Here is a 27292-nt window from a genome sequence, read left to right as displayed (position 1 = left end):
GAGTGGATAAACAACAAAGTCCTACGGTATAGCACAGGGAACCATATTCAATATCCTGGGATAAACCATTATGGAAAAGAATATAAAAAAACAGATATATGTGTATAACCAAGTCACTTTGCTGTGCAGCAGAAAGTAACACAACATTGTAAATCAACTATACTTCAATAAGAAAATTAATTTTTTAAAAAAGCTCTTCTAATTACCTAATTTGAGTGTGCTATTTGTTGCCTTCTGGGACCAACTGATAAGGTATCCAACACATGTTATTATTTTTCCCCTTTTTGAAAGAGTTGGGATAGGAAAATATTCTCTAAAACATCTCAGTTTTCTGCAAGCCGTAACTGACCAAATACATTTTGATGTTACTCAATGTTCATTAAGCATCCCCGTAATCATTTCCTCCATAAATCCAAAGCCCAACATGAATGTTCTTTACCATGCCATGAAAATTTTATCATCCTTACTGTTTTCACTTTATTTTGCTTTGAGGAAATTTAGTGCTGAACTCAGTGACTATTGTTAATAATTAATTTAGTCGAATATCCATTAACAACTAATTCTCTGCTCCTTGAAATGTCTTTTAAGAGCGCTTTCACCCTACTTTTGCTATTGTCTTTTTTCATTGTTTACAGTCTGCCGAGTCATCTAAATTCTTTTGGAAATAAGGAGAAAATAATCTTAATTAATAAACATTTCAAAATAAAAATCGAGTCTGGATCAGCATTGAGACTATAGGAAAGGACTAAGAAACCCAGGAGCACAAGGGTTCACTTGAAAACGAACCTCAGAGACAACAGGCAAAGTGCCAGGAGAAAAGCGAGTCCCACCCAACAGGCACCTGGGTCCAGACAGCAGATCCATAACCAGCTCCATCTCTCCACCCACTGGAAGCAACCCCAGCCCTGGATACTATTTCTGTTTCTTCAGGTCCCCGTGGGGTTTGACGCACACTTAGGAACAGCTCAAACTTACTCTTGGTGAGGGGCTCCTGTCTTGGTCAGCAGAGTCAGCACGAAAAACATGAAAATCACGAAGACCGCGAGACCAACCCAAAATCCAATCACAATGGAATCTGCAAGACAATTAATACTGGGATTAGTATTTCACAGCACCATAAAATTTCAACATTCAAGGAATCTCATTTTTTGATACATGAAATGAGAGAGGATGTCAACAATCTTCTGAGACAATCTTGACCCATCAGTCACCGGGAACAGGAAAGATGCAGGGATGAGGGAAGAGACTGTGCCCCCGGATTCCTTTCTCAGGTAATACTAAGAGACGTCAGCCTTCCTGACCCTTGGTTTCCACATCCCAGTGGAGGAATCTAGGACAGAAAATAGACTGTCTAGGTCCTCACGATTCCACTGAAGTGTCTTGAGTTAGAAAATCCAATTTTTAGCAGAAACTGCAATATGAAGGTTAAAATGACTTCTGATTTGAACCAACCCAATGTTGTATTTTCACGCATGCTTATGCTGGCATAACTCAGGTCTTCATTACGTCTTGCAGAGAACAAACAAATGGCCTCCTGAGTGCTCTTCCTGCCTTTGGTCTTTCCCTGGGCCTCATCTCTGTACAAATCTGGTTTATCAGAGCTCTGATAATACTTCTCTTTTATGAAAAACCCTTCAACAAAAATAGACCTGACCTTTTTTTCAGATTAGAAGAGATTCCATATACAAAGCACTTTTCCTACGTCTGGTATCTGAGAAGAAGGTAGCCCACATTTGCAGGCTATTATTGTTAAAATGATCATTTTTTCCCAGTTTATCCCTACTTTAAAACTCATGTTTCCAAGTGGTCTACGGGACATTGTATCCCTGTAGTTACCTAAACTCTTAGGCACGGCTTCCTAATACCCACACCTTTTCAGGGACCCATACCTTCACCTGGCTGGAACAACTGTCCCCAAGCTGAAGCTAATGAAAACCTATCCATCCTTCAAAGCCCATTGCTTACACCATGTCCTTCACAAAGCTTGATCTCCCCAAACGAGTGCTTGCTCCCTCCTGTGGACCCCATGACATTCCTGTCTGTGCTTCTCTACATGGGTCCCTCCTTGATCCTCTCACGGGTAATAGTCACTAGCATATGTCTCTCGGACGGGGATGAGACCGGGCTGTCTACAGAACCTGGCACGTTCATCATAGGGTCTTAAGTCTAGGGGAGGCAACAGAGTTGAATTATTTTACATGTTGTGATCTATTCTAAGAAGTTTACCCATGTGGCAATACAATGAGGATGCCTAGCAATTAAAACAAAAAAAGGTAAACAGAACTTATACACTAAATGTGTTTAAACACAAAGCATTATTCTAATTAAATTATATAGAAAGAGTGTATATAGCACTCTTTCTAATGTGAAGAAATCAGATCAGCAATTTACTTTGCATAATTCATACTTTCATTCTACATATACTATAGCCTAGAGGTTAACTAATTTTATTCAGCACGCTGGAAGCAAAACTAATTTAACTTTCCCGGGATTAAAAGTGCCAAAGAAACAAGAATTGTAGACTTTACCTTACAACCTAATGAAAATGAGACCTAAACAAAACATAAGGACAAGTACCAAAAAACACATGTGCACAAGTGCAACTAACATAAAACAATAGCATCTCAGTTACAATGGCACAGACTGCGAAGCGTCTTCATGCAGATAAACAACAGCTAGGCACCCTGTACTTCATCAACTGCCTTCATAGCAACAGCAAATTCTAAAATGACCCACCAGCATTACGTAAGTTCTCAGTTGAGAATTTCATCTAGTCGTGTTGATACACTTTCAAATCTGTTTACTAGGAAAGGTTCTCATGAGGACAGCTCTCACAACGCCGGTGGTGGCTGGCTCCCCATGAGTCCCCCAGTCCTTGAGCCCAAGGTGGACAGAGGTGGAGGCGGGTGCCTTTGACCCAGCCCAGTCCCTTGCCCCAAGTTGGCACATGACAAAAGCACAGACTGTGGCCACCACTGACGGCTCAGAATAAGAGGATGCTCCTTCAATCTCGTCTCAACACTGCAGCCAGAGTGGTCCTGCTAAAATGTAAACGTGTCCATTCATTGACTCATAGGCTTTTGCTTCTGCTTTTCTAAGAAACCCAGTCTCACCTAACCAAGCCCTTCATAAGTGCCCCCATTTCTTTCCTTCCCTTTATGACACAATTCTTGAGAGATCCGTCTATACATACATCTCCAGTTTCTCTCCTCTCATTTTTTATTGAACCAGTTCTAGCAGTTTTAACTCCTAACACTCCACTAAAACTGATTTTAAGGTCATTGGCAGTAATTTCTACATTGTACATCCAACAATCAAGTCTCAATCCTCGAGTTACTTAACCTTAATAACAACATGTGACAGACCATGTTCTCATCTTTGAAACCCTTTCTTCGTTTGGCTTCCAAGAAAGCACAATCACACAATTTTCTTACCTTTCTATAAATTCCATTCAGCCTCCTTTGCTGCTTTCTCCTCAACATCCCCCAATTTCTAAATGCTAGTGTGTCCCCAGGGCTCAATTCTGGGACCTCTTTAGTTTTCTAATCAATACTCATTCATCCAGCCTCTTGGGTTTGAAAATGCTGATGACTTTGTCTCCTGATGTTCTGCCTCTTATTCACTCCTCAGGCACCAGGCTGACCTCCTCATTGTTCCTTGCATATTCTATTTTGCTCTTGCCACAGAGCATTTTCTGGAATGTTCTGACCCAGGTATCTCACAGTTCAACCTATCACTTCCTTCAGGTCTTTTTCTAATATTTCTCCTTCTCAGGAAGGCCTTCCATGGCCATTCTATCTATACTTTCATCTCCACACTCCACATCTCCTTTCCTTTGTTATTTTTTATTACCATCTGGCATAATTTGCCTGTTTAACTTATTTATTATCTATCTGTCCCAGTAGAGTGGTCCATAAGAAAAAGTTTTTTTGTCTTTTCTGTTCACTGTTATGTCTCCGGTGCTTAAAATAGTGCTGCACGTAACAGGTACTCAACAAATATGTGGAGAATGAATGAATGAATGAATGGATGTCCATTCTGCTGGTACCAAATGTATGTCAGATATGTCTACTTCTGATAGTTATAATGTTTAATACCAGATTCAAAACTAAAGGCAAAAGGAGAACTTACAATGACCATCAGAGGTCATTTTTCAGATAAAAGACCCTTTGGAGGTAGGAATTTTAATTTCAGCAGACAGGAGAACTTAGTCTAGCTAGAGATGTAGCCATTGTTGCTAAGAAGATCCATTACAGGTAAAATAAATGAAAATAATTGCTATGGTCATTCCTAGCTTCATAAGCGCTTCCCACTGAAATGACTTACTTCTATTCTTTTGAATCTGCACCTAACTGGCTTTGACTTTTGCTCAGCCAAACAAGGAGACACACTTGAAGGCCAGATTTACAGCATTTTAAAGTAGAAGAGACTATACCAAGGTACACAGTACAATAGTTGACTTATTTTCCTATATGTCTTGGAATTTGTCGCTGAAGCTAAAGGCCTCTACTTTAATCAGATCTCTTATATCAAAACAGTAAGGACCCACCCAGGAATTTTTATTTTTTCCTAATGGGAATGTTAAAACTAACAAAAGCACTCCTTACTAATGGTATGATAAGTAAAGTAAGTATGTAGTATATCATACTTCTCCCTACATTTTGCAGGAACTTCTTCCAACTATAATCCTTTCTAAATGTAATATGCCCTAAAGAGATTTTCAACTGTCTGTGGAAATGCACCAACCAAAACTATAGCAGCAGGCTGTTTTCTTTGCCCCTTAAACTAAGAAAAAGAGACAGGAGCAAAATGACACAAAAATAAAATCTGTGTCACCAAGCTGTAAAAGCTTAGATTACAGGGAAATATGTGGCAATTTGCCCAGTCATTTTGATTTCCACTAAAATTCTTAACAGCAAGTATCCTTGCGTACAATTTTTCCCAGAAAAATAACAGATTAAAGAATCAAAGTAAACTAAAGGGGGTGATTTCACACCCTGATAGCAACAGCCCTCCATCAGATAACTGATGACAGCACATTCTAATTGATTCCATGTACTTTTTTTTTTTTACTTCCACAAAGAACTACTGAGAAGACATCAATAAAGGAATGAGTGAAAGCATTTAATTATTACTATTCACTTCAGGGGTAAAGGATATGTGGTTTAGTTAATGATATTTAAGGAATAAAAATAGAAATCTCTTGATCCAGGAAATTAGTAACTCCAAAGCCCTTTACAGTCCCATTGATGGAGACCAGAGGGCAGGAGCCAGTCAGAGCAGCACTGCCCTTGTCCCTCTAATTGTCCATCCCGATGCTCTGCCGCAGCCACCAGCAGTCAGTAGCATCCAGGCCCTCAGGACCCACACATGAAGCCTGGGCTCTTGTGGTCCTTCCTGTAATTAGGGAGTAGAGACAAAGGCTAAACCATTAGCTGGAACTGGGAGCTGATGAAGATGGAGACTCAGGAGGCTCCTGAGCTCCCCTCCTCCCACAGACACACCAAATACACAGCTACATATGGAGAAATTCCCTCTGAAAGAGAACCAGAAACTGGCTGAGCAACTCCTACATATCTTACAAATGATCTCCTCTGCACATTCAAATGAGTAGGAAAGGCTGAGACACACTCTTGCCACTAACCCCACCCCCAGCACAGCAACGTACAACCTGAGGTAACCCCCAACTCCCACATTCTCCCTGAGGAAGAGTTTGGACCACACATCTAGAGCCCCACTGGAGGCTGTTCAAGATGGTGGTGTAGGAAGATCCTGAATTCGCCTCCTCCCATGAACACCACAAATCTACAACCACATACGGAATATTTCCTCTAAAAAAGACCTAAAAACAGACCTTCCACAACAAAGGATAAAAGACAGCATTGAGACAGGAGATGTAGAAACACAGTCTTGCCAAAAAAAATCTCCTCCCTAGGTGCAGCAACCCACGATTGGGAGGGATCTCAAAAATACAGAACTATTCTCTAAGGAGGGGAGGGGGGTCTGTGTTCCATAGCAAGCACCCCAAATCTTAGCTCCTGCATAGGAGAGACAAGCCCCCAAAATGCCTGGGTTTGAAAACCAATGGGGATTATGCCCAGGAAAAACAGATCTTTAGGGAATGGAGAACCTGCTTTTAAAGGGCTCACAGACTCCCTTGCCCCAGGACAGAGCACAAAAACACCAATTTGAAAGGTACCTGGACCATTAATGAAGGAGACCCACTAACTAATCTTAAAGTATCTGCTGGAAAGGCAGGAACCTGCTGGGACTCTTTCTGGTGATGGACACACTGGCAGATGCCATTTTTGTGATCTCATTCTACCTTGCTAATGCCAGCTCTGGTGGGTGCCATCTTGGAAGTCTCCCTCTAATCTGCTAGTGCCAGTAGGTGTGCCCCACTGAGAGCCCCACCCAACCCTGTGCCGCAGCTGCATGCCACAGCTGGACTGGGCAAGACCCCTGCCCACCCTGCACTGCAGCAGGCAGGCATATGTAGCCCATACAGGGGATGCTCCATGAGTGCCTAGCTCTGGTGGCTGGGGCTTTTGGGCCCCACAGGACTTCCTACAGAAAGCCACTCCTTCAAGACTAGGAGAGATAGCTTTTTTGCCCAATACACAGAAACAAACACAGAGAGTTAGGCAAAATGAGGAGACAGAGGAATATGTCCCAAACAAAAGAACCAGACAAAACCTCAGAAAAAGAGACTTTAACAAAGTGGAGATAAGCCATCTACCTGATAAAGAGTTCAAAGTAATGGTCATAAAGATGCTCACTGAATTTGGGAGAAGAATGGATAAACACAGTAAGAGCTTCAACAAAGAAAGAGAAAGTATAAGAAAATACTAAACAGAAGTTAAAGAGCTGAAGAATACAATAACTGAACTGAAAAATAAACTAGAGGGTTTCAACAGCAGACTGAATGAAGCAGAAGAACAGATCAGTAAGCAAGAAGACAAAAGAGTGGAACTCACTAAGACATAGGAGCAAAAATTAAAGAAGAATTTTAAAAAGTAAAGATATCTTAAGGGACCTTTGCAACAATGTCAAGCAGAATAACATTCATATTATAGGGGTCCCAGAAGGAGAAGAAAGGGCCTGAAAGCTTATTTGAAGAAACAGTAGCTGAACACTTTCCTAATCTGAAGAAGGAAACAGACCTCTATGTCCAATAAGTCCAGAGAGTTACAAATACAATAAACCCAAAGAGATCCACACACCAAGACACATCATAATTAAAATGATAAAAGGCAAAGATAAAGAGAGAATTTTAAAAAGAGCAAGAAAAAACAAACAAACTACTTCTTACGTACAAAGCAAACCCCATAAGGCTGTCAGTAGATTTTTCAGCAGAAACTTAGCAGGTCAGAAGGGAATGCCATGACATATTCAAAGGAAAAAAAATCCCAACCAAAAATTCTCTATCCAGCAAAGTTATCATTCAGAATTTAAGGAGAGATTAAGAGTTTCCCAGATAGGCAAAACCTAAAGGAGTTCATCACAACTAAACTGGACTTACAAAAAATATTAAAGGGACTTCTTTAAGCTAAAAAGAAATGACACTGATTAATAACACAAAAACATACCAGAGTAAAAATCTCACTAGAAAAGGTAAATCTATAGCAAAGGTAATGGATCAATCACTTATAAAGCAAGTATGAAGATTAAAAGGCAAAAATAGTAAAATGAACTAAAATAGTTAAAAGATGCATAAAATAAAAAATGCAAAAGGTGTCATCACAAATATAAAATATGAGGGGGGGAAGTAAAAAAATATATAACCTGCTGGAATGTGTTCAAATTTAAGTTCTTATTAACCTAAAACAGACCATTACATACTTAGGATGTAAACCTCATGGTAGCCACAAACAAAAAATTTATAGTAAATAAACAAAAGAAAAAGAGGAAGTAACCTGAAGACAGCCATGAAACCACAAGGGAAGACAGAAAGAGAAAAAGAAAGGACTAGAGAGGAACCAGAAAATAATTAACAAAACGGTAATAAGTACATATCTATCAATAATTACTTTAAATGTAAATGGATACGGAAAGATAGTCTATGCAAATGGAAACTAAAAGAAAGCTGTTGTAGCTTTATTTATATCATACAAAATAGACTTTAAAACAAAGACTGTAATAAAAGACAAAGAGGATAAATATAATGATAAAGGGGTCAATGCACCAAGAAGATATAACATTTATAAAATATATATGCACCCAATATAGGAGCACCAAAATACACAAAGCAAATATTAACAGGCCTAAGGAGAGAATTTGACAGCAATAAACTAATAGTAGGGGACTTTAACAGCACATACATCAATGTATACATCATTCATATAGAAAATCAATAAAGAAACACTGGACTTAAATGATGCATTAGATTAGATAGATTTAATAGATATATACAGAGCATTCCATCCAAAAGCAGATTACCCATTCCCAAGTGCACATGGAACACTCTCCAGGATAGATCACATGTTAGGCCAAAAAACAAGTCTCAATAAATTCAAGAAGTTTGAAATCATATTAAGCATCTTTCCCAACCACAATAGTATAAAACTATAAATCAAATACAGGAAGATAACTGTAAAAACCACAAAAATGTGGATATTAAACATCTAATCTGAACAACCAATGGGTCTTTGAAGAAATCAAGGAGATTTAAAAATACCTAGAGACAAATGAAAATGAAAATATGACATACTAAAATCTGTAAGATGCAGCAAAAGTGATTCTAAGAGGGAGGTTCATAGCAATACAGGTCTACCATGAGAAACAAGAAAAATCTCTAATAAACAACCTAACTTTACACCTAAAGGATCTATGGGGAAAAAAAGAACAAATGAAGTTCAAAGTTAGCAGAAGGAAGGAAATAATAAATATCAGAGCAGAAATAAAGGCAATGGAGACTTAAAAAAAAATAGAAAAGATTAATGAAACTAAGAGCTGATTCTTCAAACAGATAAACAACATCAACCAGCCAATAGCTAGACTAACTGAGCAAAAAAAAAAAAAAAAAAAAAGAGAGAGGAATCAAGCAAATAAAGTCAGAAGTGAAAGAGAAGAAAATACAACTGATACCACAGAAATACAAAGGCTTATAAGAGACTACTATGAACAATTACACCAACAAATTGGACAACCAAAAAGAAATGGATAAATTTATAGAACCACAATCTTCCAAGGCTGAATTAGGAAGAAATAGAAAATCTGCATAGACCGATTACTAGTAGGGGGACTGAATTAGTAATTTTAAAAAACCTCCAAACAAACAAAAGTCTAGGACCAGATGACTTCACTGGTCAACATTCAAAGAAGATTTAATATCTATCCTTCTCAAACTGTAACAAAAAAATTAGAAGGAGGAAATGCTTCCAACTCATTTTACAAGGCCATATTACCCTGATACCAAAACTAGACAAGGACACCAAGGGAAAAAAAAAATCACAGGCCAATATCCTTGATGAAAATAGATGCAAAAACTTTGACAAAATATTAGCAAACTGAATTTAACATACATTAAAAACATCATACACCATGAATAAGAGAGATTTATTCCAGGGATGCAAAATGGTTCAATATCTGTAAATTAATCAACATGATGCCACAGTAACAAAATGAAGGATAAAAATCATATGATCATATTAATAGATGCAAATAAAAAGCATTTAACAAAAGTCAGTATCCATTTATGATAAGAATTCTCAGCAAAGTGGATATAGAGGGAATGCACCTCAACATAATAAAAGCCATATATAACAAACTCACAGCTAAAATCATACCAAACAATGAAAAACTGAAACCTTTTCCTCTAAGATCAGGAAAAAGACTAGGATGCCCACACTTGCCACTTTTATTCAACATAGTATTGGAAATCTTAGCCACAGCAATTAGACAAGTGAAAGAAGTAAAAAGCATCTAAATTGAAAAGGGACAAGTAAAACTTTTCACTATTTGCAGATGACATGATACTATATGTAGAAAACCCTAAAGACTCCACCAAAAAAAAAAAAAAAAAAAAAAAACTGTTAAAACTATTAAATGAATTCATTAAACTTGCAGGATACAAACTCAATATACAGAAACTCTGGTGTTTCTATACACTAATAATGAACGACCATAAATATAAATTAAGAAAACAATCCCATTTACAACTGCATCTAAAAAGAATAAAATACCTAGGAATAAATTTAACCAAGGAGGTGAAAGAACTGTACACTGAAAACTATAACATACTGACCAAGACAGAAACTGAAGAAAACACAAATAAATAGAAAGATACTCATGCTCATAGATTGGAAAAATTAATATTGTTAAAATGTCTATACTATGCAAAGTAATCTACAGATTTAATGCCGTCCCTAACAAAATACAAATGGCACATTCCACAAAACTAGAACAAGTAATTCTAAAATTTGTAAGGAACCACAAAAGATCCTGAATAGATAAAGCAATCTTGAGAAAGAACAAAGCTGGAGGCATCATGCACTCTGATTTCAAAATATACTACAAAGCTACAGTATTCAAAACTACATGATATTGGCATAAAAACAGACACACAGATCAATGAAAAAAAGAGAGAGCCCAGAGATAAATCCATACATATATGGACAATTAATCTATGACAGTAAAACCAAGGACATAGTATGGGAAAAGGACAGTCTCTTCAATAAATGGGTGTGGGGAAAACTGAACAGCTATATGCAAAAGAATAAAACTAGACCACTATCTTACACCACGCACAAAAATTAACTCAACATGGATTAAAAGCTTGAATGTAAGATCTGAAACCATAAAATTTCTAGAAGAAAACGGGTGGTAACAGGTGGTAATTCTTAGCAATGTTTTTAGAGATCTGCTCCAAAGGTAAGTGAAACAAAAGCAAAAATAAACAAATGGGACTACATCAAAGTAAAAAGCTTCTGCACAGCAAAGGAAAAACCATCATCAAAACAAAAAGGCAGCCTACAGAATGGGAGAAGACACTTGCAAATCATATATGCAATATGGGGTTAACATTAAAAAATATAAAGAACACATACAACAACAAAAAACACAAACAACTCGATTGAAAAATGGGCAGAGGAGCTGAATAGACATCTTTCCAAATAAGACATACAGATAGCCAAAAGGCACACGAAAAGATGTTCAATATCACTAACCATTAGAGAAATGCAAATCAAAACCACCAAGGAGATATCACCTTACAACTGTTAGAATGGCCATCAAAAAGACAAGAAATAGCAAGTGTTTGAGAGGATGTGAAGAAAAGGGAACACCTGTGTGCTGTTGGTAGGAATGTAAGTTGGTGCAGCCACTATATACAAAACAGTATGGAGATTTCTCAAAATATTAGGAATAGAGCTACCATACAATCCAGTTATTCTACTTTTGGGTATTTATCTGAAGAATGTGAAAACATTAATTTGAAAAGATATATAAACACCTATGTTCACTGCAGCATTATTTACAATAGCCAAGATTTGGAAACAACCTAAGTGTCTATCAAAGGATGACTGGATCACATAATGGAATATTAGTCAGTCACAAAAAAGAATGAAATGTTGCCATTTGAGACAATATAGAGAGACCTTGAGGGTATTATGTTAAGTGAAATACATACAGAAAGACAAATACTGTACAATTTCACTCATATGTGGAACCTAAAACAAACAAACAAAACAAACAAAAAAAACCCGATAGACATGGAGAACAGATTAGTGGTTATCAGAGAGGAAGGGGGTTGGGGGACAGGTGAAATGGGTGAAAGGATCAATTATATGCTGACAGATGACAACTAGACCTTTGGTGATGATCACTTTGTAGTATATGCAGATGTTAAATTATAATGTTGTACACCTGAAACTTACACAATGTTATATACCAATTTTACCTCAATTGAAAAAAAAAAAAAAAGACTCCCACTAGAGAGACAGGCCTCCTAAACACCTAGTTTTGAAAGTCAACAGGGCTTGCATCCACAAGAATCCCAAGACTATAGCAAACAGAAGAACAGTTCTTAATGGGCACACATGGCTATTTCCCCAGGGCTCGGTACAGAGGGAACAGAAAAACACATTTCCCAGTCTTTCCCTGAAAGGGGTTTATCTGCTTACTTTAAAAGATGCAGCCTGAGGCCCAGACTTCTAATTTATCAGGCATCTAGGGGCCGGCTGTGATCCTTCCCAGGGACCAGTGAAGCCAGCAGACACCTCCCCTGACTTTTCCCTCCAGCCCACTCCAAAAATTAAAAACCAAGTTGCCAGTATCTCCCTGGAAGGAGCTTTTATACAGATCTGGTGCCCCAGCTTTTGCAGCTGCTGCCCAAGGGACTGCCTGATACCCTGGCTCTAATAGCCACTGGGCTTGCTTTCATGAGTCCCACAGGACTGCAGTGAACAAAGCAGCAGTTCTTAACAAGCCCAGAAGCACCCTTCCATGGCTGTACACCAGGCTCAGCACAGAGGGAGCAGGCAAAATGCCCATTTCCCAGTTTCTCCCTGGAATAAATTTAACTATTTACTCTCTAGTTGCTGCCTGAGGTTCTGCTTCTAATCAGACTGCATCTAGGCACTGACCACAATCCTCTCCTTCAGGACACAAACAGGTCTTGACACACCCCCAGCTCCTAGGAGCTACTAATACAAAGAAGGTTGACTGAGCAATCACACAAGTTTGAGAGAACATTAAGATCTCAAGGCCTGGCTGAATGACAAGGTTCATTTCCTACATAAGACCACTCTGCTAAGACTGGGCCAGGTGGCTCTTTTATCTACTGCACAGAAACCAACACAAAGAGTCACGGAGAATGAAGAAACAGAGGAATATGTTCCAAACAAAAGAACAAGATAAATCTCTAGAACAGATCTTAGTGAGAATTCAAAATAACAGTCATAAACATAGGGGAAAGCTTCTTGGCATTACTCTTAGTAATGATTTTTTTGGATTTAATACCAAAAGCAAAGGCAACAAAAGCAAAAATAAACAAGTGGGACTACATCAAACTAAAAAGCTTCTGCACAGCAAAGGAAACCATTAACAAAATGAAAAGGCAAACTATGGAATAGGAGAAAATATTGTAAACCACATATCTGGTAAGGGGTTAATATCCAAAACATACACAGAACTCATATAACTCAATAGCAAAAAATTATGCAATTTAAAAATGGGCAAAAGGCCTGAAAAGACATTTTTGCAAAGAAAGTATCCAAATGGTCAACAGGTACATGAAAACATGCTCAACACTGCTAATTTCTAGGGAAATACAATTCAAAATCTCAAAAAGATATCATCTCACCCCTGTTAGCATGTCCATTATCAAAAAGACAAGGGAAAACAACTGCTGGTGAGGATGTGGAGAAAAGGAAACCCTTGTCCATTGTTGGTAGGAATGTAACTGGCACAGTCACTATGAAAAACAGTATGAAAGTTCCTCAAAAAAATTAAAAATAGAACTACCAAGATCCAGTTTTCCCACTTTTGGATATATATCCAAAGGAAATGAAAGCTATCTTGAAGAGGATAGCTATACTCTCATGTTCTTTGTTGTGGTATTCACAATAGCCAAGGTATGGAAACAACCTAATTGTCCATTCATGGATGAATGATTGGATTAAGAAAATGTTATAGATAGATAATAGACAGGTAGGTAGGTAGATAGATAGTTGAATATTATTCAGCCTTTAAGAAGAAGAAAACACTGTCATTTATTACAACATGGGTGAAACTGGAAGGCATTATATGCAGTGAAATAGGCTAGACAGAGACAGACAAATAGTGCATGATATCACGTATATGGAGACTCTAAAAAAAAGAGAAGTTGAACTCATAGAAACAGAGTAGAAAAGTGATTGCCAGGGGCTGGGGGACAGGGGAAATCGGGAGATGTTAGTAAAAGAGTACAAACTTTCAGCTATAAGATGAATAAAGTCTTAGGATCTAATGTATAACATGAAAAGTACAGTTGATAACACTGTCTTGTGCAATTGAATTGCAAGAGAGTAGAACTTAAATGTTCTCACCAATAAACAATCAAATACATACCTGAGGTGATGGATGTGTTAATTAACTCAATGCGGGGGACTCCTTTTACAATATATACAAAATATCAAATCATCACTTTGTACACTTTAAATATATTGCAGTTCTATTTGTCAATTATACCTCAATGAAGCTGAAATAATAGAAAGCCCACCTTGCAAGGGAGCAGCAAGTAGGGGTGAGGGATCACGAATGCCAAGACAGCGCAGAGTGGCAGCGGTCAGGAAACACAAAAAGAGTGAAAGCATTTCCTTGGTCACATCTGCATCTTCAATTCTAGTCTCCTGTATTTCCTAATATGTCCTATTTATACGAGCCGGTTGAGGACCTACGATTTTTATGGTGCTGCAGATATTCATCCTGAAACAACCAAACACCTCTGGAATACTTATGGGGTAACCACGAGAAGACCTGGGAGTGGGCAGCCGTTTCTGCTTATCATGTCAACGCTACTTAAGAAAATTGAGCTGCTTCATGTTGGCCAGTCAGCAGACAGTTACGACTGGAATTGGACAGTAATCTTTCATAGAATTATATTCCCTTGCTCTGTGCTGGATCTTTAATCCCTCCAATAACATGAAGGTCAATTCATGCCTATAACACAGAACTGGGAATGAATGCAGGCTATTCTGGTCCGTCATTACAAACACACATAGACAGACTGCTTTCCACAGCCCCAGAAGCCCAGTGGGGCTGAAAGGATGCTGTAGACTAAATGTTACAAAAGAAGTTTCTGCAAATTGGAGTTCCAGATTCTATTTGTGTACACATTTTTTAATTATTATTATTATTATTATATTTTATTTATTTTTGGCTGCATTGGGTCTTTGTTGCTATGCACAGGCTTTCTCTAGTTGTGGTGAGTGGAGACTACTCTTCGTTGTGGTGCGTGGGCTTCTCATTGTGGTGGCTTCTCTTGTTGCAGAGCATGGGCTCTAGGTGCATGGCCTTCAATAGTTGTGGCACACAGGCTCAGTAGTTGTGGCTCACAGGCTCTAGAGTGCAGGCTCAGTTGCTGTGGCACATGGGCTCAGTAGTTGTGGTGCATGGGCTTAGTTGCTCCGTGGCATGTGGGATCTTCCTTGACCAGGGATGGAACCTGTGTCCCCTGCATTGGCAGGCAGATTCTCAGCCACTGCACCACCAGGGAAGTCCAAGTGTACACATTTTTGTTGGTCCAAATGTTTGCACAGTTTTGGAGAGCTGGAAGCATTTATTTTTTTTTTAAAGCTCAATTTGAAAGTAACATTGATTCATGTTCCCCAACTAAGGGAATTTTTCAAGTTCTTCATCACTCATGTTACATCCCTGAGCAATGAGCCTATATTTAGAGGAGGTTTTTCTGGGGGCTTGGGGTAGAGGACAGAGTTCTACAAAAAGATAGAATATTCAGGAAAAGTAAACACTGGGGATTTCACAGGTTACGGCAAACACACATCACGCTTATAATGGGGAATTGCACAAGACTTACATTTGTGAGCCTTCAGTCCTTCAAAGGAAACTGGTCCAATCTCATAATACTCATATTCCCAGGTATAATCAGAATTAGATGTGGATTGCTGGGACGTTCTGTTAGAAATTAACCTCTGGGCAGACATCTCCACCTGCACAAATGGAGAAAGCCAAGTGTAGAGTCTGTTAACTCATCCACGTTGTCCTTGACCACGTTCAGGAGGTCAGCAGGCAAAGGCCTCAGGGAAGTCCTATCCGCCAGGTCAGGGACAGCCCTCCCTGGCTGCCCACACTTCATTCCCAGTGCCCATTTGTTCCTTCCACCTCTCCACAAGACCGGCAACCAGACACCATGTTTTCTTTTGTGCTTGTTCCCCCAAAACTTAACCCAGCGCCTGGCACATAACCAACTTCCAATAACTGATGAAAGAGGGACGCAAAGAGGGAGAGAGTGTAACAAAATCTCTGAGCTCACAACTTCAGCCTCACCACGTATCACCACCTATAAAGAGCCTACAGAGAATAAATAAAATCAGAGAAGAAGCTCAGTAGGTCTCTATTAAGTACCTACCATGCAAAAATGAAGACATGCAACCTACCTCTAATGAAATAGGGTGAAGAAAAGGGAAGGGGACAATAAAAGTCGCATCATTGGAGAAGATCCTCAGTGGAATCCCCAGCCTTGGCCACTGCTAACTCCTGAATTCTGCTGTGTGTAAGGCATCGCACACTGTGGTCTAGGAGGAGATGCTAGACCAGCACTCCACAGACCTTCCCTAATAATGGGGGAAGAACAGTAAGTGACAAATAACAGTAATATAAGGGAGAGTTGGAATAAAGTACCAGCCAAAACCAATATTCGCTGAGCAGTATAACCACTGGATCCCACCCTACAAGAGCGTTCCGAAGCGCCCCTTCTCCCATCCCTCTCCATGGGTCAGTATCACCCACCGCTGCCTCTAGGGCACAACCCCCAGAGAGGCTGAGGCAAAATCACCACCACTCCTCTGGCCCAAGGCACGAGTCTCACCTTTCCCTCTTCCTTTCTTCCCCAGCCCAGCCCTGGACCCCAAAGAAACAGACTCCAACCCCTCACATTCTGTTGTTCAAAAGATGGTGTGCTCTGCCCCAGAGATGCATGCCAGGATCAGAACGAGAGGGGTCTCTGAGTACCCAGCCAGGCGAATCACCCTTCCAAAGGTAGAAGAGCACGTACCGATTCTCCTTTGGGAAAGAAAGCTACACAAATTTTAAGAAAAGCTGACCTTTGAGTAAGGATTCAGTTACCTTTCTAATACCGGCACAAAAATAACTTAAACTCATTACCACGGTATCTTCTTTGGCACTTCTATTATTTGAACAAGAGTTGGATTTCCCTTGACAATGAAATAAGTTTCCCCAGGAAATGAAAACGAACAACTCAAACCCGAGAGGCACTATCCTTAATTATGAGCACTCTCTCCAGAAGAAAAGAACTGTGTGAGACACAGAAGAGCAGCTCTTCGGTTGTGGGGTTCAGACATAAACGGTAGCTTTGGATGAACACCGTTTCCATTTGAGGATATTAAGAATTTCCCACCACACAGGAAAAGGCACTGGATCTGAAGTCAGAAGACAAGGGTCTTCCGTGTTTTGCTCCCTCCATTTGCTGTGTGGCCAGGCAGGACGCTTCAGCTCTCCCAGCCATGTTTTCCTCATCTGCAAAACCAACCATCCCAACTTCCTGTCGTTGGCAGAAAGTGGCTCTGGCTACGGTCACTAATTGACCCCATCATCACCCACCTGGTCCACTTCTTGAGCCTCCTATTTTTTCTGTTTCTACTCTTACCAACCCATCGCAACCCATTCTCCACACATCAGCTGATGACCTTTAAAAAAGACAAATTGCCCTTGTCACTCTGTTGCTTAGTACTTTTAAATGGTTTACCATTGCTCCAAAGACAAAACCTAAAATCCTGAAAATGTCCTACAAGGTCATGCCTTGAGCCCTGCCGTCTCTTCTTATCTTGCCTCCTATCCTATCAAGCTGTACTTGGATTTCTTACAGTTCCTCAAATATTGAGTTGGCCAAAAAGTTCCTTTGGGTTTTCCTGGAACATCTTATGGGATGAACGAACTTTTTGGCCAACTCAATACTTCATGCTCCCTGCAATCTGCACACATACTGTTCCCTCTGGCAGGAGTACTCCTCCTACCATTTCATTCTAACCCACCCCTCCTCCCCTGCACACTATCGTCACCTACACTGGAGTCAGCAAATCCAGCCCACCACCTATTTTTCTATAGCCTGCAAGTAAAAAATGTGTTGATATTTTTAATGGTTGGGAAAAAACGTCAAAAGGATATTATTCATGACCTGAGAGAATTACATGAAATTCAAATATCAGAGCCCATAAATAAGATTTTATTGGAATACAGCTACCCTCATTTGTTTTTTTGTTTGTTTGTTTTGGTTTTTTTTTGGATTTTTAGAATGCTTTTAGTTGTCGAACATCCGTACAGGTGAAACAGCTGAGGGAACAACCTGCCAAACTTGCCCAAACTACTTTTGTTCCACAGAGTTTGATTCCTTTGAAAGCGACAACAGCATACAAACTTAGCTATGAAGAATTCAGTCCTTATACATGAAAACAAACATAATAAAGCTACAGGAGGTTTAAAAGTAACTTCATTTGCTTTTAAATATTCAAGTGTAATACTTCTGTAAAAGAGTAAAACATCCGTTTCATCTTTATCAGATATGTCAATTTCCATTTGCTCCTCACCTGCCAATAATACATAGGTTCACTGGGCTGCCAAAGAGCCCAGCTGATCATGGAGACAGATGAAGGTATCAGTGGAAAAAGAGCACGGATACCACGGCATTTATCCAAACAGTATGAGACCCGTCTTTGCATCCCTGAAGTAAGAATGGCCACTTTTTCCAATTAATTTGGACTATACTAAATAAAGCAGCATTGTCTGTGAAGAGTTACTCCATACCCATAACATTTCACTACCATAGTCACCAATTCAAAAGTTAAAAACAAACAAAAACAAAAAACAAAAAAAAAAGAAACAGACCAAATCCATGTACCCGTGATCCTTTGTATCCTAAAATGGAGAAATATTCTTAGTTTTAACCAAGAATTATACTGGAATGAAGTAAAACATCTTTTGAAGTAATTTTAAGTATACTCTTATTTGTCACTACATTTCTACATAGACTATTTAATATTGCTTGTGGACATAATTTAATCGATAATATATCATAATGTCAACCACTACAGTGATCCAGAATGAGATTCTGGCTATAGAGGGAGCTTAATTATCAAGCAGCACTTTCCTAAAAAGCTTCTGTATTTCTGATTCGTAAGAAAAACAAACAAAAAAAAGAGCATCTCTCATTGAAATAACACTGACATTCAAGCTCAGGCCCCCTTCTTCGCGTTCAACATAATTAACTCTCCAGGACAAAATAATGAAACATTAAGCCACATTAATAAGTTACAGTCATCTTCAAGAAAACTCGATGGGCATCTCTGGTGTTACAGTTGTATATCTTGGATCCAACCTAGGGATGAAGTCCTGAAAGTGTTTAGATGCACCAGTACCAAAAACATCAAGGACTTTTCGGTTCATGACAGCAAATCTGCCCTTGGTGAGCCTTAAAAGGAACTTCCAGTAAGATGGTCGCAAGGTCTGCACTTCCATGACAGCTGCCTGGAAGCAAATTGCTGTAGAGATGGAATAGATGATAGTGTCTGCATGGGGAAAATAGGGAACCTTTCCTGCTTCAATGCCTTTGAAATACATTGTCTCTACCCATTTAGATGCTAAATACATGGAAATTGTTGTGCTTTTATAAAACATCATTGATATTCCCGCCAAAAATCCAGCATGCAGTTCATCATCCAGATTTCTGACCCAGCGCAGGAAGCAACTAGTACCCTAGTATATACTAACAAAAGAGCCCAGAAAAGCTCCGAGCTGGAAGTTTTTTTTATTGTAGAAGAGAGAAAGTAGCTGGGATGGCTGTGTAAACAGATGCCTGAACACAGAGGGAATCCGGAGGCAGCACTGGATCAAGTATCCCACACTAAACATTCTGATGAAACCTTTAATGCAATAAGAGATGCAATTATCCTCATAGTGTTTGCAGCATCTATGCCTTGGTCCATGCTTACATACTGAATCCACAAGCTTCCTGACTAGAGCAATTATATTCATTCCTCTTGGTTTTTCCTCCTGTTTCTCAGTCTTTTGTTCCACTTTTGCATATGCTGCCTCTGGTGAATAAGAATGTGTGGGAATTTCTTCCTTCCCAACAATGAACCTAAGCTCAGAGTATGTAAATCCCTTCAAACCGTCTTTGCACCTGAAAAAGAACATGTACATGGCAGCTGTGATGCAGAATAAAAGGACTTCTTCATTTCTTAACGTTGTGATGGTTCCTCTTGCTACACCCATTCTAAATAGTGTTTCTGTGGCCAAGTTGGCCATATAAATTGTGAGCAGCCCTCTCCTGCTTTTTCTCTCACTTAGAATGGCCACATAAGATGCTGGCAAAGTGGCACCAAAGCCAGGACTCCACGAGTAGAATTTTCCCAGTATCTTCCTTAAAATGCAAAAGAAAGCCATATGCAAGGCCCCATTAGCAGTCAGAAATGAAGCAGATTGCAGGATCTCAGGGAGCAGTTTGTGTAAATAATAGTCTAATTTTCGTTTCCGGAGAATTGCCGCAATCAGGTACAGGGGGGCATAGATCTTCAGGGACTCCTCCAGGGCGCCCCTGGTGATGTGTACGAAGGCGACCCGGCAGGAAGGGTGCCAAGTGTGGCCGATCTCGTAGCAGTCATGAGGGATGGACTTGCTGAGAGCCGCCATGACGAGAAGCCACGTGCTGGGGCTGGGAGGGGTGAGCTTCTCCCTCATTTGTTTTTGTATCTTTTATGGCTTCTCTAGTGCTACAACAGCAGAGCTGAGTAGTTGTGACAGAGAGAGTAGGGCCCCCAAAGCCTAAAATACTTACTTTCTGATATTTTATAGAAAAGTTTGCCAACTGTCTCCTCTAGAGGCCTGGGAAGAAATGATCTGAGCTTCAGTTTCCCCATCAGGAGAATGAAGGTGGTAACAGTACCTACATCATGGCGTTACTGTAAAGATTAAATGTGATGTTGCATGAAGTGTGATAGCCAGGACCCAGGTTAAGATGAGTCAAGAGTAACCAGCACTATTATTATAAGCTAAGAAATGCTAGTCTGGGATAGAAAAGCCTAGGTTTATTCTTTTTTTTTTAATGTTTATTTTTATTTATTTATTTATTGGCTGCATTGGGTCTTCGTTGCTGCACGCGGGCTTTCTCTAGTTGTGGCAAGCAGGAGTTACTCTTCATTGCAGTGCATGGGCTCCTCATTGTGGTGGCTTCTGTCTTGTTGTGGAGCTCTAGGCACATAGGCTTCAGTAGTTGTGGCATATGGGCTCAATAGTTGCGGCCCATGGGCTTAGTTGCTCTGCGGCATGTGGGATCTTCCTGAACCAGGGATCAAACCCGTGTCCCCTGCATTGGCAGGAACATTCTTAACCACTGCGCCACCTAGGAAGCCCCAGCCTAGGTTTATTCTTTAGACAAGACCAACTCCCCTGCCAGCCAGTTCCTATCAACTTCACCATGTGGTTAATTAATCTAAGTGGTCTTGATAAACGAATAAAATGACTGTAATAAAAAATAAGTCAAAAGGCATTCATTTCAATGGTTTAAAAGTCATGAAGGGACCTCCCTGGTGGTGAAGGGGTTAAGAATCCACCTGCCAATGCAGGGCACACGGGTTCAGTCTCTGGTCTGGGCAGATCCCACATGTCACAGAGCAACTAAGCCCATGCACCACAATTACCGAACCTGTACTCTAGAGACTGCAAGCCACAACTATTGAGCCCATGTGCCACAACTACTGAAGCCCACGCACCTAGAGCCCGTGCTCCACAACAAAAGAAGCCACCACAATGAGAAGCCCATGCACTGCAAAGAAGAGTAGCACCTGCTCGCCGGAACTAGTGAAAGCCCACATGCAGCAGTGAAGACCCAACACAGCCAATAAATAAATAAATAAATAAATTTATATAAAAAAATCACGAGAAACATATACATCATGGGATTCATGATGTTTTATCAAGTCAAAAATATGATCATAATCTTTCTCTTTTCTTTTTGAGGAAAATAAGATGGAGTCTGGCTTGATCATATCATTTTTATTGGAAATCAGCATTACAGCCAATGTAATGAGCAGGGGGAGGCACCAGGCTTCACCTGGTGTCAAAAATAGAAAATAGAAAAAAGTATATAAAACGACAAAGAAAATAAAGATAAAAGGGTCTTTTCCATGCTCCGAGCATCACTCCCCATGGCTATGCTCTTCTCCTTGTCTGTGCACAGTGGTCCCACATCTGTGCCTGCCTAGGCCGATGGGACCAGGCGGTCTTCCTGCTACTCTATTGGCTCAGAAAGAAGCGTTAGCACCACCTGCACAAGGCCAGCCAGGAACTAGCCAGCAAAATATCTGTAAAAGAGTCAGATATCAAAAAGTATCAACCACTTACCTACCACAAAGAAAATGTCTTTTCATTCCTTCTTTTTCTCTCCCTTACATCATTCCTGTTCATCTAAATGAACTATTTAAGGATGGATGGAGACCATAGATGAAACGGTCCTGAGAGTAGAAATCCTGCCCTTTAAGAGAGGACACCTGACAAATACCTGGAGACAAGAGGTTCTCTGGGGAAGCAGAATGGGATGCCGGCCACGCCCCTCCCACCCTGAGCAGCCAACTTTGTGGAGGCTTTCAGATAAAAGCAGTGGCTTGTGTTTTCACTGGCTATTTCCTCTCATTTCTTGAATTCCAAAGATAGATTTGGAGGACAGAACCTCTGGCTTCTGCTTTCACCTCGCACCCTTGAAAAAATCCACAAGGCAATGTTTTTCACGCGTGTCTCACATGAACCAGCTTGGGCCATCCCGTGCACAAGGACAGACAGCAAGTAGGAGGCAGGATTTTGTATAATGTTCACTGTCGAAGCCCCGGGTTGCCTTTCTGAGCTTTGCAGACACAGAAGCTGGCACGGCTTCACCATTTGGAAACTGCCAGCATGTCTGGGCAGCAGCCTCCAGAGGGAGACAGTCTCATCGCAGTGAGGCGCGTCTGGGCCGTCACACACACTGAGGGAGGGGCAGGGGGCGGGCACCGAGGCTTCCTCACGGTGGGGCGGGGGCTGGAATCAGACAGCTGCTCTCTTCAGAACACAGCAAACGGCAAACGCAGAGCTCAGTATGCAGCTGCTCCTGTACACCCCCTCCTGAGAGTTTCTTAATGTCAAATCTCTTCATAATATGAGCACCATTAACAATAACTTCCTCCAGAGGAACTATATCCCAAACAAGCCTCCTGGAGCTGCACAGAGAGACTAATTGCTCTTTTGAGGAGCTGAAAGCACCCTTGCCAACAACAATAATGAGAAATGATGACTGCACCTCAAAGCCCCACCTGAAAATGAAGTTTACCTTCTCCAGGTGTGCACAGGGTCGTTTAGGCCAGTGTATGGGAGTGGGAGAGGAAGGGAAGACCTCAAACCCAAACACAAAGGGCAATTAGCAGGCCCCAGACACCTCTCGAGGCTTCTCCCATCCACATTCCCAACACTTTTCATCCCTTCTTCCAATTATCCAATCATTCCTCCTCCAACCCAGGTTCCCACGCCACTCCTGGGCATCCTCTTGCCTTCTGAAAGACAGGTCAAGCAATCCTCTCCACCTCCCTGAATTTGAGAAGATGTACAAAGATGAGTCAAAAACTATTCGCACTCTGGCTATAGAATTCGTAGAAGTTTTAATATAGCCAGAGTGCAGATAATTTTTGACTCACCCTCATATATGAACATGGAACCTCCCATGGAGGGAATAAAAGCTCTTCATTAATAGCCTTGGTGGGTCATGACGGGTACACGCGCCAGGGGAGCTGTTTCCTTGGAACTGGACCTTTATTTCCATGTTAAGGGGTAGACATCTGCTGGTGAGTTCTCCAAGTGACCACCAACTCAGGCACGGGACTAGCACATTAAGGAGAGATCCAAAAGATGCTATAAACCCTAAAAAATGAGGACACACACACACAACTGACAGCACAGCCAGGAAGACACTCCAAGCAGCTGTGGACGAATGCCACAGATCCAAAGACCCGAGGTGATCAGCTCGTATGGAGGCAGACCTAATGACCCACTTGGATTTGAGATCAAAACTCCCAATTGCAGTCATTCTATCTTCTTTCTCTTCAATTCCCAAATTCCAAAATTGGGCATGCCACCCGGGATGCCAACCTCCGCTCTGACCTGGGCCATGAAGGTTCATTAGTTACTTATTCTTTCTATTCCTAGGAACCACCGTCCCCATCACAACAGAGAAGTTGCCTCGTGACCCATCACCCGTTCTCTCTCCCAGCCAAGACATCAAAAAAAAACCCAAAGGTAAAGTCTGGCCCAGGCTACATTCTGGTCACTGACGAGCCTAAGATCAGAACTTCAGAATCACAGCTTTAGAAGCTTAATTCCCTCGTTACCCAGAAGTGTGACTAGGCACACAATTCAGAAGTGATGATGCCCACAGCTTGCCTGCACCTTCTTGGGGAGGACCTCGCAGAGATAAATTTGAGTCTGCAAGGTTATGAGTCAGACTCACGGTTAGATCAGAGCCAGCTGGGTATTCCTAAAGCATTTCTAAAAGGCACTACATCCCAGCGAGGAATCACTCCTGACTCTCTAAAATCAGAACTTCTAAGGACTCTTCCCAGGGTTAACAAACGCTGACATGGTCTTCTTCCCCAGCGCACTGTTCCTTTTCATAGATTCCATGTGAACTACCACATTCTACCTGCACGTGTCATTTTAATTCTCAAGTTTGCAGATTTCTTTTCTGTGAATCCATTTTAAGTCAGTAACTTCTTTTGCAGGGTGTGGATTTTTTATTTTCTTCAGTTAAAGAGACCATGCTTCCAGGACTTTAGACTTTAGTCCTCTTCTTATTACCTTTTGACTTGAGCCTGTATCTCACTTTTGAAGTCTAAGACCCCGGCCACTCAGTTCAGGCTAGAAACATTACATACATACACACCGACACACAGGGACACACACACACAAACAAGGACACACACACACACGGTTCCTCCTCCCTTCGCAAATGGACTTACTTCTAAAATTTCTCTACACTATCAAGGTTTATGCCTTCCTGGGCATTTCCTAGAAAGTACTCAGTTACTCAGCAGACTTCAAAGACGTGGTGACTGACAGCTGGCAGAGAAATTCTGGATGCATCCTCTTCCTGTCCCTCCCCACTTCTCCACTGCACAGCAGCAACTTATTTCTAGGAACAAAGCATGGAACAAAAAGTGTTCACAAGCCTGAAGATTTCATGTCTGAAAATCAGAATCAATGCCAAGAGAAGAACAACCTCTAAAACTAGAGATGAAACAATATTTTGTGCAGCTAGATATTCAGCCAACACCTGAAATGCAGAGATGCTGAATTAACGAGTGGGCATCCTTCCTCTACTGCTGTGTTTCCAGCAACCCACCCAAAACCTGGCTCATAGCAGACATGCAATAAATACTTATTGAGTCACTTTCTCATGATGTGGAAAAGCCACAAAATTAACTTCTTTCACTCTTTCTCAACCCTGAACTCAAAAGCAGAGTTCTCCCATTCTAACAGAGACTTCAGCGAGACAGAGAAAAGAACGTCAAGCCCACACAGGGGAAAAACACCCCAGAAAGGAGCTTTAAAGACACCATCTGGGAACGGTTTCCCGAGAAGTGACAAGGCATGGCTGTGAGATACATGTGGGGGTGGTAAGCATACTGTCCTCAGCTCTGCAGGTGTAGGGAGCTGGGTTTTCACAGTCCTCCAGGGGTGAGGCGCTTATGCTGACCAAGCCAAGGAGAAGGATTTATAAGCAGACCCTCCGTTTGTTGAATTACAATAAGAAACCAAATGACCAAGCAGACCAGAGCACATGTTTTACACAGTCTAGGGAACAGAATTTCAGATTAGAAGATTGTCTGGTGAATGTGGAATTAGGGCAAAGGAATCACATGACATAGCATACCCCACAACACACGACAGGATCCTCTGCTATTCGTCTTGTATCCCACCATGGATGTCCTGTTGCAGCCACAAAATGAGGCCACTCTCACTGGTGGTGTGGTTGGGGTCCCCACCTAAGAAATGTAATCTGGTTAGTGAAGTCCTGCCTCTTTCTGGATCTTGCTTTTCTTAGTCTGGACTTCAAAAATTTCTAGGCATGTTGAGGATACCAGTAGAATCCCAAGTTGACCACTCTCTTATAATTAGGTTTTTGGGGTTCCTATTACTATTTCTTTTTTTGCTCTATTCCTCAGCCTTCCGTAAAAGTATGGCAGAAGATCTAAACAGACATTTCTCCAAAGAAGACATACAGATGGTCAAAAAGCACATGAAAAGATGCTCAACATCACTAAATATCAGAGAAATGCGATTAAAACTACAATGCTGGAGAGGGTGTGGAGGAAAAGGAACCCTCCTACACTGTTGGTGGGAATGTAAACTGATGCAGCCACTGTGGAGAACAGTATGGAGGTTCCTTAGAAAACTAAAAATAGAGCTACCATATGATCCTGCAATCCCACTCCTGGGCATACGTCTGGAGAAAGCCATAATTCAAAAAGATACATGCACCCCGATGTTCAGTACAGCACTACAATGAAAAAGAATGAATATATGTATGTGTAACTGAATCACTCTGCTGTCACCTGAAACTAACACAATATTGTAAATCAACTATACTCCAATAAAATTAATTTAAAAATAAATTAATTTTTAAAAAGCACTAGAGTCAAGTCAAAGAACGACCTATCAAAAAGCAGTGCTTCAGGGGACTTCCTAGGTGGCTCAGTGGTTAAGAATCTGCCTGCCAATGCAGGGTACATGGGTTGATCCCTGCTCCAGGAAGATCCCACATGCCGCAGAGCAACTAAGCCTATGCGCCATGACTACTGAGCCTGCGCTCTAGAGCCCATGAGCCACAACCATTAAGCCCGTGTGCCACAACTACTGAAGCCCACGTGCCTAGAGCCTGTGCTCCACAACAAGAGAGGCCACCACAATGAGGAGCCTGCACACCACAACGAAGAGTAGCCCCAACTCACTGCAACTAGGGAAAGTCCATGTGCAGCAATGAAGACCCAACACAGCGAATAAAATAAATAAAGTAATTCATTTTTTAAAAAAGCAATGCTTCAGAATAAAGATGCAGATATATAGAACAGACTTGAGGACATGGGGCAGCAGTGGGTGGGGGGACGAAGGGGAAGCTGGGACGAAGTGAGAGAATAGCATTGACATATATATACTACCAAATGTAAAACAGATAGCTAGTGGGAAGCTGCTGCATAACGCAGGGAGATCAACTGGATGATGGATGATGACTTAGAGGGCCGGGATAGGGGGTTGAGAGGGAGTTGCGGGAGGGAGGGGATATGGGGATATGTGTATAAAATACAGCTGATTCACTCTGTTGTACAGCAAAAACTGGCACAGCAGTGTAAAGCAATTCTATTCCAATAAAGAGATAAAAAAATAAAGCAATGCTTCACCATGAGATACAACTTCACACCCATTCAAATGGTTATTATCAAACAAACAAACAACCCAAACCAGAAAACTGCTAAACTAAGTGCTAGCAAGAATGCAGGGAGAGAAAAAAGATGGCGGCGAAGTAGAGGGATGTGGAATGCAT

The 27292-nt window shown here is 40.9% G+C and overlaps 2 protein-coding genes across 2 annotated transcripts in view; both read right to left on the bottom strand.

The window, feature by feature from the left end:
* MRAP2 (melanocortin 2 receptor accessory protein 2) overlaps positions 1 to 15647 on the bottom strand; it is a 28186-nt gene extending 12539 nt beyond the window's left edge. The window contains exons 1-2 of the mRNA XM_057739872.1: positions 15518 to 15647; positions 976 to 1075 (exon numbers count right to left, since the gene is read on the bottom strand). Of these exons, the coding sequence (XP_057595855.1) occupies positions 976 to 1075; positions 15518 to 15644 (227 nt within the window). The 5' untranslated portion in view covers positions 15645 to 15647. The remainder of the gene's footprint in view (positions 1 to 975; positions 1076 to 15517) is intronic.
* Positions 15648 to 18901: 3254 nt separating this feature from the next.
* On the bottom strand, positions 18902 to 20377 carry LOC130855694 (transmembrane protein 135-like). The gene is given in 1 exon segment (XM_057739617.1): positions 18902 to 20377. A coding segment is annotated over 1 exon segment (1368 nt). The 5' UTR covers positions 20365 to 20377; the 3' UTR covers positions 18902 to 18996.
* Positions 20378 to 27292: the final 6915 nt, after the last annotated feature.

Source organism: Hippopotamus amphibius, chromosome 6 (genome assembly GCF_030028045.1).
Source record: "Hippopotamus amphibius kiboko isolate mHipAmp2 chromosome 6, mHipAmp2.hap2, whole genome shotgun sequence".
In the NCBI taxonomy this organism is placed as follows: Eukaryota; Metazoa; Chordata; class Mammalia; order Artiodactyla; family Hippopotamidae; genus Hippopotamus; species Hippopotamus amphibius.
This window is presented reverse-complemented; position numbering and strand designations above follow the sequence as displayed.